The sequence below is a fragment of the Vanessa tameamea genome, chromosome Z (assembly GCF_037043105.1).
Source record: "Vanessa tameamea isolate UH-Manoa-2023 chromosome Z, ilVanTame1 primary haplotype, whole genome shotgun sequence".
In the NCBI taxonomy this organism is placed as follows: Eukaryota; Metazoa; Arthropoda; class Insecta; order Lepidoptera; family Nymphalidae; genus Vanessa; species Vanessa tameamea.
In genome coordinates this window covers 14,133,179-14,146,058 of record NC_087341.1, presented here as the reverse complement: position 1 = coordinate 14,146,058, position 12,880 = coordinate 14,133,179, and the positions used below count along the sequence as shown (strand labels likewise).

The window sequence follows — 12,880 nt, the reverse complement described above, 5'->3', positions numbered from 1 at the left end:
CTTGTTTCTCCTCGATACTCGGATTGTCTGTTGCTGTTTCCGGAGATTCTCCGATTGAATAGGATTCGTCTGGTGGTTCTTGAGTAATAGAAAAACGAAAAAAAAAAACAATAAGAAAAACAAAAAAAAATAAAATACAAAATGATGTATCTCTGATGGGTTCTGGACAGTCAACTATCAATTTTAAAATCAAACTCGGTACACTAGAATTTGAAAGTGTAATCTCCAGTATATTATTATTTTTATCCGAGGTTCTTTGGTCACGTAATGGGTTGAGAAATACTCATTTTATGATTCGTCCGATACTTACTATACGTCTTGTCATCGTAGTCACAGTTTATTTCGTCCATTCCATTCGGACATTCCTTAATACCGTTACATATCATATCTTCGCATATCTCCACGTCCGAGCCTTCACAGTAAACCTTCTTGTCACACGCTTTACCCGTCGGAGTTAAGGTATCGGATGTAGGCTGAGAAGTAGTTGTTGGATTGTATGGCACTATTAACTCATCTTCATTTTCCTCGTTTAATTTGGTCTGACTGTCAATACTCTGATCGTCATTATCTTGATCATCAACATCCTGATCGTCAGCATCCTGGTTATCAGTATTTGGATCATCGATAGTCTGATCGTCACCAGTTTGATCATCAGTGTTCACATCATTTGTTATCAGATCATCATTATCAGGTTTGTCTACAAAAATATTATTTAAATTAAGATAAAAAAAAACATAAATAAAAAATGGCTTTACTGTAAAAAACTAAAAAAAAAAATGAAACCGTCTTATATAAATAAAGCAAATAAAAACTAACTATTGACTGGACAGTCAGTTTCATCTGAACCATCAGAACAGTCGTCAGTGCCATCGCATCGAACGGAGGAAGGAAGACATCGACCGTCATCGAAACATTTTATCTCGTCGACAGAACACGCTTCCAGTGGTGCATTGTATCCTATAGGCAAGATTTAAGTAAAAAAATAACAAATAAATTAATACATGCATAAATAAAATCATTAGAAACCTAAAATTTTATAAAGAAATGAAATAAAAAAAACGTCAAGGGGTAAAAATATCCATAAATACTGCTTTTTTTTCGAACTGTGTATTGCTGTTGGCCCTATTGGTCTCTACAGCATCACCGGGCACGGAAGGCCACTCAAGCCTTAACGTTGAGAACCCACTTAAGGGCTCAGAATACGCGCGTCCTAAGGGTGCCACCTGTGAGACCGGACCTCGGTTTAGGAGGCTGTCGTCGACGGGAGGGTTTTCTGCTTTACCGAACGGATATTATATGGATATTATAATTATTTTATTTACTACTTCTTCTTTTTGTTCCTCTTGTTTATGTGGAATCCTTTTGTTATTTATTGTTTTAGTAAATGTAGTAAAAAGATTAATACATTACAAAATTAAAAGTTATTTGTTAATTATTTAATTATTATTGATACAAAACTAGATGTTCGCTAGAGATTTTATACTAAAATCGATACATATTATATTTTCATAACTGTCTATTTGTCTATCAGGCACTAAAGCAAAATCTTAACATGCAATTTGATTTGCACGAATGCAGGGAGGCAATTTTCTTTCTCTGACTACTTACTTCTAGTAAGACTTCTATTGAAGAAATTAACTAAATGTAATGATTTATTTCAATTAAGCGAAGTATTTTTATTTAACAGTATTTTTAGTTTCCATAATTATCTTTAATAAACTTAGAAGTATTTTATATTGTGCGTCTAAAATTTTGGTATGATTTGTTTTAAAAACTGGAAATTAGTTATATTTTCATAAGGTTTTTATTTATTTAATCATCAAACCTGGATCGATGACAGTAGAACTGAAATCTACGTCACTGACGGTAGCATTTCCTAGCGTCCTCTTGTTTCTGATGTAGTCTCGGAGAATTTGAGAAATCCTGTCGGTATCTTCGTTTCCCGTTGTGACTATGTCGAGAGTGACCTTGCAAGAAAACTCATCGGTGGGTCGAGACCTGAAAAATATATTACAATTTGATTATTATTTTTTAATTTATTCTTAAATGTGCCAACGACCTGATATTGGCATAAAATTAAAGCAGCATTGGAACGAAAGTTTGATGAATTGATTGAATGAAAGTTTTTCCGAGTGAGTAATGAGCAGGTTTTTATTGGTAGGTTTATTAAAAAATATATTTCATTCCGGTAGGTTAGATTAGGTTTATCCTAAATTATTATTATTAATAATAATAATAGTGATATCAAACTGGTACGATGAAACATATCAAAATAATCTAATTATTGATGACTAAGTGAATTTTCTTTGGACTATATGACGACGACTTTGTCAATTACTGAGAGTCTTGTAAGCTAGTTTAAATAATAAATTTTATTGTATTGATGTTTTTTACTCACTGTATCCGCACGAGACTAGCTCTGTGGGTTCCCGGCAGATCTCTGAACACCGTATTGACGGCCTCCGCCAGCGATTTGGAGAAGTTCTGAAATTCTGACGAGTCTCTGTTGGAGTATTCTAGCTGGTAAGGCTCCATCACAACGAACGTCACTCGCAGTGTCTCTGAAATTGTAAGAAAAAAATAACTTAAGATTCGTTCTTTGAAAATTTTGTTGCCTTATAAAATAAATAGACAAATACGCGCTGGTGAAATTAAATACATCTATTTACTTCCCTTGCTTGGATCTATGACAAACATTAACACAGGATGATATTTATTTAAAGTATTCCGATATAACATAATTTAACGACACCATTTCAAAATATTTTATCTCATATCGCCAAAATCAGTTATCGTATTTTGAATTCCGAATGACATGATTAGGCTGTGTTATAGATACAAATATAATTTCCTTTATATGTGTAATACAGTACCTCTGATCTAGTATATTATATGTCATATATTATCTTTTGTAATATAAACATGATTATTCATGCATCAATGACCTAATGTGGAACTTAGTGGAATAGTATTAACACTTCCGCAAGGGTTTCTGGCACAGTATGTATTTGTTTACAAAACAAATAAAAATTCAGTTCAGTAGGAAAGCGTCGCATAATGAGGTCCAAGTTATTCCCGTTAATAAGCAACGCTGTCTTCGTATACATTTCATTGATGAGCAGTGTGATGAACAGAGTCTTATTGAACACGTTTATACTTACTTTCTTTCAGCTCAGGTTCCATCCGGTCAGGTTGACCCGATCCGTCCGGTTCGTTGTCATTGTCTTCGCTTCTGTAACATAAATTACACCATATATTTAGTTTAGATCTTAAAGGTATACGATGATATACTTTACTTATCAGAATTGTTTGATCGCCACTTGTTTTGATTGGCTATATATAAAAATTGATATTTTGTCTTTAACTGAATGTTTGTTCTTGTCGACATATGATTGGCTAATGGCTTAGTGACTCGCTTAAAAGGTCACAGAGTTTGAGTTCCAATAATCGAACCTTGAGTTCAGTCAGTTGGCTGTCGATAAATTCTCAGTAGCCGGAGTGTAGAAGTAGGAAGTGTTTACACTCCGATGTCTTGGAAATGACGTTTTTATTACAAGCGAACTCTGCCCGAGTCGAATTTGTCATCACATTTTATTATGAGTGTCAAAAAAGTGAACTCAAAAGTGGCGGAGGCCTTCGCCCAGTTATTGGGCATTTATAGGCGGTTTGTTACTTTAAAGGGACATGAAGTCACCAGCGGAAAGTATTTGTCAATAAAGTGAAAAATTTAATGAAATATATTTAATGCAATAAAGGTTAAAATAACTTACAGTTTATCCGTGTCGTCTTCTGTGTAATTTTCTTCCGGTGAAGGTGTTGTAGTCGGAAAAAAGGAGAAGAAATCTGTAATCATATGAATTAGTTTGATTAGTTTTCGTTTGATATGTCCATACTGTATTTGGCTGGTGCAAGCCCGTCTCGGTAAATATCATCCCCTCATAACATATTCCACCACCAAGCAATGATATTGAAAGTTTAAGGGGGAAGTGAGCCAATATAACTACAGGCACAAAGGCCATTTCATCCTAGTCCGCATTCTCTATGTAGGGGATGGTTAATATTTCCTACAGTGCCAATGCTTCTGACTGTAGTCACAGATTACTATCAGGTGGTACTTCAACCACGCATCAAAAAAAAGTATTCACATGCGCACGATAAAAATAGAAAAAAGTAAGGTAGTGCGTAAAATATAGACCAAATACTTATAATTTTTATGTAGAACGGTATGTTATTTATAAATTTAATTTCTTCCACAAATACTGATAAGTATCATCATTCAACAATTAATTTTTAGTCATAACTAGCTGCACGTCTCGACTTCGTATTTTTTTTAATACACTCGTATTAAAAAATATCCTGGAAAACAATTGCAGCGCCCGAACGGCGTCACGTCTAAGCCGCTCGAGTACCCATAAAAAAACATCAAAATCGGTCCAGCCGTGTAGGAAGAGTTCAGAATTACAGGAACCCAAGAATTAAGAATTTAATTTTCGCTGTGATATTTCTCTCTACTGTTATAATAAATTTAAAGCTACCTGTAAATCTAAATCTAATTCTAATCTTTGTTCTAAACTAAAAAAAGATATAGCTTTATGTTTCATAAAAAAAAAGCATACCAAACGCTTTTCGTTTTAGCCGTTGCAAGTGACCACCGATGCCGGCGTCCGCGTTGTCCACTTCTAAGAACTCGTTCATTAGATCATCTTCGCCTTCCCAATAGATATCCTCTGCTGGTGATACCTAGAACAAAATAATTAACCTTTATAACATTATTTATTAATAGTAAATTCTTATGTAAATAAAAACTTTACAAATCATTCAAAACATTTCCGAAAACTATACGACATTTGAATCGAGAGTATTTTTAGAACTTGAATGTTCCAGAGTCAAATTTCTTTATTATGTACCTATGTCTCCAGTTTCTAAGTTATAGTATATAATGTACTAAGTATATACAATTAGGAGGTCGTTTTGGGATGTCTCCAAGAATAGGTAGGTACTTATTGGTGTTCGGGATTGGTCTGCGCACGTTCCGCCCCGCCCAAGTAACGATTTCGATTTGACGGCCCCTTCGCTCTGAACAAACCATTTGACCTTCTTATCCGATCCGAATCTACTATTCGACTCTAAATCGCCACCCTTGCCTTTAATCGCAGGATGCTGTACCCCCAAATGGCTGAATAACCGCAACCTTCGCCTACACACGAGTCTAACTTTCACGGTTGCCCAGTAAGTCAAGGCCACGGTAGAATTTTACAAATTAAAAAAACATTCTTAAATAGTTGCCATAAATAAAAATGTAGGTGAGTTTAAATTTGTCTGCATTATGTAATTAGGTGAAGTAATTACGTGTTAACGATACATCGATGCAACCCACGTTTTTCGATTTACACAAATATTTGTTTTACACCTACAGATTTCTTAAAGAGGCCAAAGAAAACTTTATTTTTAATAGAGGAAATCGTCAATCTTGTAATAAAAAAAAAACTTACGGCCAATGAAATATAAATTCGATGGCATTAGTATATCGCTCGCGAGATTTAGCTTCAGAGATATTCAACAGAAAAACAAAATCGATTTCTAAGATATTCGCCTGTTACAAGGTCTGCATATATAAGATCTGTTTAACTAAAATACCGACGACATATTTTATTTATGATATTATTTTTAACTGATACGCAGGTATATTTTTTTTAATATTTTTTTTCTTAGATGCTTCGAAAGATAAATATATAAAAAAGCTGTCTGGTCTATTTTACGTTTTGGAGTTCGAGAATCCTTTAGGGATGATTAACAAAGTATTCCTTACAGAAGGTCACAGCTATTTTGGAACAATATTTGTATATAGATTGAAATATAGATAACTCTGATAGAATCCGTGTTCCACATACCTAATTTGGGAATGTAAGTTTTGACTCACAGAACAAAAAATCGAACACCAAGTTAAAACAACGTAAAAATATTTTTCTCCCGAAAGATATTCGTTTTTATTGTAAAATTAATCGATATTTATAAATTTGCATATTAAAATACGATACACGTATGATTTCCACACTGGATAGTAATTATAATTTATTTCCGGTTCTTTCCGATTGAATCTTACTTTCCGAACCGATAGAAACTGACATTCAATTTAATCGTGTCACGTGATTCAAAAGTGTTGTGCCCACTAAGTGTACGTCTTTTTTGCAATTTTATAAACGATCTTTTTTACATTTTTTTTAATATAAAAACTGACTTTATATCAACAGCCATGTCATTGAAACAGATCAATAAACTGTTTCTAATCCGATTGCTATCAGCTATAATCGATTGCAAACAGTCCAGCTTGTTCTTGCACGTGAAGAAAACGATTATCATGTAAGAATAGGTATTGAATTATTCTTTAATTAATAATAAGAAAAAATCACTTAATTGATATAAAAATTAAAAGCATTATTTAACACGAATACAGTATAAAGAGAAATCGTATAAAATTTAATTTTATTATTAAATTAAAAATATTTTTTATTATATATATAAATATTAATTATTTACTTTTGCACCAATAAATATATATATATAATTATATATTAAAAAAATAAAAATATTTTCACTTGTTTTAATTCAATTGTTTAAAAATTTATACTGCATTAGATAAATTAATTAATTTTTAAATAACACCTTTACAAAACAAGCTTTTATTTCAGCCATGTGCGCCAAAACGAAGAAAATAGTCTTAATACGATGAACCAGTGTTCAGAAGACGAGTAGGTTCTATGGCGATATCGGGATACCATCATGAGACTACCTCTGTTTTACGATATCGGACTATCACCAAAGTTACATAAATATTTCAAATTTCAACTAAATCTCTTGGACCTTTTTGACTCACACTGACACTCACATAAACAAACTATGTTAAATCAAAGTTAAAAAATAAAAATCATTACCAGACTGTGTCGTATTAAAGTATAACATATATATTCACACACATCAAAGCCTCAGAATCAAATGTAGTCGCAATCATCAATCCTTTCATAGACATGGATAGTATTATATAACAAAGCTCAAAACGAGAGCAAATAAAAGCCCTCATTAGCCGCACACAACAGCGTGCGATTCGCAAATAAATCGACCCTCAAGCCGCAATTAGAGAGGGGAGGCCACGACGAGGGATTTCTTTGCAATTTTACTTAGTCCAACATGATCCGCAAACGGGTGTGAAAGACGCGACAAGCAAGATAATAGGCGACAGTGGCGAGTGGCGACGGGCTGTTTTTACCGTATTTTTTCGTCTGCCTGTCGCTTCTTTCTTGCTGTTTATCAGTAGGATATTGATAGAGAGCGTGTACAAGTAAATAAAAAATGAACGTGGTTCTGCAATGTCAAAGTTATTGCTTTTATAATTGATATGACTACTTGCGAATTAAATGTACTTGGCAGTAACCATACCTTAAATCGAGATTATGTTAACGCCACCAACTATTTGAACTAAGATATGTCCCTTGGGCCTGTATTAACACTAGGTCAATCACCGTTCAAAATAATTTTGTTGTTTTCCGGACACAACAATATTAATATAGCTATTAAGCAATAGAATGTCAGATAAGTGGGTGCTACCCACCCAGCCGGGCGCGTAAAGAAAATTAAATAATTCAAAATCAATGTTTAATTTAACTATTAAAATCATCCGCTGTATAAAGGAAAACTTCGTTCCAAAACGTTCTGAGCATTCCTACAAATGACGTAAGCAGAATTGCAACAGCTTATAATAATATTAAACATTATTAGCAACAACGAAACAACCACACGATAGAACTATTTAATAATATTTTACCTAATGCCTCAAAGTTATATATATAACTTATAATAATAGCAATTCATAATACTACATATATAATATTATATAACCACTCATGAAAATTAAGAACTTAACGTAAACGAAAAGTATTTGAAAAACTCAAGCTAAGTATGTCAAACATTAAAGTTAAGGCCGATGTTCTCGACTTCTTCACTCAATAGCTCGATTTATGACAGCTACGAGAGCCACAGTTTGAAGCCAGTTTGTCATAAGTGAACTACTTAGTTCATATATAAAAGTTATTCGAGTTGCATAGCTCGAATTCTTATCTTTAGTTCATTTTTATTATATTATGAAAAACAATATTTGAATTAATTCAAAATCAAAATATTCTAAATTCAATTTTTTTATTTGAAACTTAGCAAGAAATGAAAATATTAAATTGTAGAAAGCAATAACTTCGCTTTGTTAGTACTTGGACATGGATTTGTTTATTAACAACCGAGTGATCGTAAACCTACTAAATCTTAACGATTCTCGTCTCACTTATTAAGCCAATCTTTTGAATTGGTGATGCCATTAAACAAATTTAAAGATGAATGAGTAACCACTAAAATTGGTCACATTGATTACAAAATGCGGCCAAGTACATTTAGTATCATTTATATTTATATAAGAACATTTAATTTTATAGCCGACACAAAACTCTTATGAAAGTCAACAAGCAATATTTTGTCTGTACTAAACATTGTATCTTTACACATGTTAAGAGTACATTTTTTCATGAATGTTTTGGTACATGTACGTATTTTTGTTAAAAAGATTTTTACAACTATGCTGTAACTCTCCACCAGATCGCGCTGCAGCACATCAACTCAACCATTTAAACGAGAACCATGTCAGCATATACCATACCTCCAGGCCACTTTCATCGTCCTATGGGATAGCAAGTCCGTAATGACCAGAAAGATTTCAAGCCAACCGATATCTTTGTTCCACCTAGGCCAGATATGCATGTTTATAAAGCGCCATACGAGGCATTTCTGAAAACAGCTAATAATACGTATGAACTTTCCTCTCAAATTATTTCATAGTCTTGACGATAGGAGCTAAATTTAACCAATAGATACGTCAATTATTGCTTTTAATTTAAACTAAATTTATTTTATAATTAGTTTCCTAAAAATCAAAATCATAATATTCTTTATTCAAATATACTCATAAAAGCGTCTATGAATTATCGTGTTACAGTGTTGAATTAATATTGAGCTTAATATACCTCTAAAAACCAAAATAGATTGTGTGTAGCTATTAGTACTCCTATTTAAACGGTAAAGGTATTACGTTGTAGTTAACGGAAACTAGATTAAACCTGAGAAATCCATATCGCTAAAATATACGTAATCCGTATAACCATTGAAGCTTTAAATAGACTAGAACTTATAATTTAATAAAATTGGGACTGCAAAATAGTCTCACAAGATAACACTATACCGACTCCGGCGTAGTTAAAGATGGTAATTTTAACAAACAACATAATATATAACACTAAAAAACAATCTCAACTTTTTGATATTTGAGATGTTTATAACATAGCTATTGTTTATACCAACCGTTTCGTATGGAAATAATTACTTTGAGTCTTAGAGTATACACCCATACGGTTAAGAAAATAAGGCCAAGGACATTAACGTAATTAAAATAAAGCGTGTACCATACATGCCTGTTGTAACAAATATATTGGCAACGGAATTGCCTATAATGTTGCTTACGGGAAACTTTAATAATAGACATTTCGTAATGAAATTATAGTTACACATTTATAAATATTTATATGGGAATTTGTTTGTTCCTCGAATTGTGGACTACAGTCAGTGCCCTGCTTAAAGAAATGAAACTAATATAAAGTAAATATTTAATCAAAGTAATAGTTATATAATTGTATATATATTTTTAAATCTGTATTAGTTTTTCTTGTCACTATCCAACGTCAATATCCAAATTATTAAATGTAAGCCTACCACTGTCTTTGAATGTGCGAATAACCTGTAAGAAATTTAGAAATGTTCTCTTTTCTACCAACTAAATAGTATATAATATCTGACCTGTAAATTATCAAAGTCTAACTCCACGCTTTTTACCGTCAATAGTTTAATGTTTTACTTAGTAATAAGGTTTTAATGTAATATTTGAATTGATAAAATATTATGTTACTAATGTGACACCTGTTTATTTTTCGGTCTGAGAGTTGGAATTGGGATTCAACCGCTACCAATATGTCTGCCACGATCATAGTCATTACAATCTATAGATTGTATATAACTAATATATATATATATATATATATAACTAATATAGTATTGACCCACTCCACCTAGTAACTGATTGATTCGATCTTTATAAAAATAGATTTAACGTTAATTATGTATTCTTGGTAAATACTCTTATTTTTACAATAATGTATTTTCATGGTATATTTAGAGTTAACGAACAAATCTGATTTTATATTCTACACCAGATTTTTATTTTTTATAACTCGGGACTATTGACTTTCATACTTCTTTTTATATCTATATATATATCAATAAATAATTACTATTACTACTATTAACAACGGTTATACCAAAGAAGTATAAGAGTAAATATTTCTGTTTAATAAAAATTTATCCTATATTTTTAAAACTGTGGCAGTTGGGTAGAGGTTAAAGAAATTAAAAATTCTTAATTTGAAATATACATTTCGATTGAATCCCTAACAGATATTACAAATACAATACATAATATTACTACTAAAAACTCAACAATGAAAGCCTGGCTACATTTATTTACAGTTCAACTGTCATCGATCTGTGGATACTGTGGTTTTACTTTTAATATTTGTTTATTGATTCATACGCTTTTGGTTACACGTGTACATATCAATGTAAAGTAATACCAGTACGTTGAACGATTTATAAAAGTAATCAATTTTAAAAGTAATAAGGTAAAGTAAAAAGTATCTCTGCTCAAAGTTTTATTATTCTATGTATTTTCGGTCGATTTGACCGATTTGGAATGAAGTGCAAGTTTTGATTAATTTCTAACTGTCCCGTTAGTCTAGTAGCTAGTTTATAAGGTTGTAAAAATCGAGGTCTTAGATTATAACCAATAAAAACAATTGTTTTTTTTTAAACAAGTTTTAAGTTTTATTTTTCTTTTAAATAAGCAGGTCGAAGTTTGACAGTTGGTAATGTTTAGCAACCGCAGTAAAACGTACTGGTTCATATCACACAAGAGAAAAAATAATGAAAAAACATCCTATGAAGTTAAGCTCCAATAACCCTTTCGCTTAAAATAATTGATAAAACATCAGTAACCATTGAAAAATTAAAGTATTCGTAATATTTTAGTCATCCAACTGGAAGCGCCGTTGAATTTGACTGTAAATACTAAATAACCAAAATTATATAGTGGTAACAACCGCGAGGCCTGTGGAGAATAGCGCTGATTGTATTTTAATGGATGTCATATTATTTTGTGGCACACTAGTTCCGACGTAGATTAAGAAAACTGCATCATTCAAATAGTAATCATACCTTATTCATAATTATTTCATTCATAATCATATATTCCGAAGATTTACTAATTTCATTATCAAAATAATATATATCTAAATATAGAAAACTGCCACAACTTTCTACTCAATTAATTACGTAAAGTAAAAATATCAGCAACATTAGAATATTTTTTAATTACACAATTAATAATTTTATAATTCGTTGTTAAAAATATAGTTAAATTAAAAGAAAATGAAAGCGTTCTGGTTTCGTTAGCACAAATAAAAGAGCGTGCCTCGACGTTTACCTTAATCCGTCTGGAAGCGGCACAAAGAAAAAAGGGTTGGAAAGAAACCCACCTCGACTACATCCCCACAATAATGGCACATCAAAATAGAAAATATGTTAAAGAAAATTAAAAAAAAGATATTCAACTCAACTTCAAAATTGTATTATGTTATGACGTGATACTTAAGATATGATATTTAAGATTTTATTCACTGACAGATTATATTATCTATTAATATATTTAAAAAGTGAAATAATAGATTTTTTATTTATCGATACATATGTTACGTTTAATCAATAATAGTATATACGCATAAACATACATAATATGAAAATAACTAGCTGATACCCGCGGCTTGGCCCGCGTAGAATATGAATATATTTACAAATTAACTTAAAATATTACTTTAATGTAATACCTCTTTGTATACCACATTGGTGTGTATTTCAACCCTTATGGTAGAATATCAAGAGACGCTTAAATGCGAATCAACTCATTTTTAATCAGTAGCTCAAAAATGAAGTTTCATGCTTCTAACTTAAAAAATTACGGTCTTCCAAACTATCCTATATATACGAAATGTCTAATTCTATTTCTCCCCTTAGGTGTAAAATATCAAGAAACGCTTAAATACGTATCAACTCACTTTTAATCAGTAGCACAAAAATAAAATTTCATGCTTCTAACTTCAAAATGACAGGCTTCCAGGCTAACCTGTATACGAAATGTCAAACTCTATTTCTCCCCTTCGGCGTAAAATATCCAAAAACGCTTAAATGAGAATCAACTCATTTTTAATCGGTAGCCCAAAAATAAAATTTTATGCTTCTAACATCAAAAATGACGGACTTGCTGACTATCCTATATACGAAATGTCAACTCAATTTCTCTCCTTAGGCGTAAAATATCCAAAAACGCTTAAATACGTATCTACTCATTTTTAATCAGTAGCTCAAAAATAAAGTTTCCTGCTATTAACTTCAAAAATGATGGACTTCCAGGCTATCCTATATACGAATGTCAAACTCTATTTCTCCCCTTAGGCGTAAAATAGGTATCAAGAAACACTTAAATACGTATTTAATCAGTTTGAAGATTTTTTTAAGATTTCTTTATTTTTAGCTTAAAAAATGACTACTTCGATACAAACTTTCAACCCTTATATCACCCCTGTAGGGGTAGAATATGCAGAAATACTTAAATAAGTATCTACTCCTTTTTAATCAGTATCCCAAAAAAAAAGATTCATGTTTCTAACTTAAAAATTTACGG

At 31.6% G+C, this 12,880-nt stretch overlaps 1 protein-coding gene across 1 annotated transcript in view; it reads right to left on the bottom strand.

Moving 5' to 3' along the window:
• Positions 1 to 260: 260 nt before the first annotated feature.
• The window catches only part of LOC135194645 (germ cell nuclear acidic protein-like), a 48,593-nt gene continuing 35,973 nt past the window's right edge, over positions 261 to 12,880 (bottom strand). Inside the window, exons 2-8 of the mRNA XM_064220303.1 lie at positions 4,617 to 4,740; positions 3,771 to 3,843; positions 3,162 to 3,232; positions 2,399 to 2,561; positions 1,826 to 1,998; positions 817 to 957; positions 261 to 697 (exon numbers count right to left, since the gene is read on the bottom strand). Of these exons, the coding sequence (XP_064076373.1) occupies positions 261 to 697; positions 817 to 957; positions 1,826 to 1,998; positions 2,399 to 2,561; positions 3,162 to 3,232; positions 3,771 to 3,843; positions 4,617 to 4,740 (1,182 nt within the window). The remainder of the gene's footprint in view (positions 698 to 816; positions 958 to 1,825; positions 1,999 to 2,398; positions 2,562 to 3,161; positions 3,233 to 3,770; positions 3,844 to 4,616; positions 4,741 to 12,880) is intronic.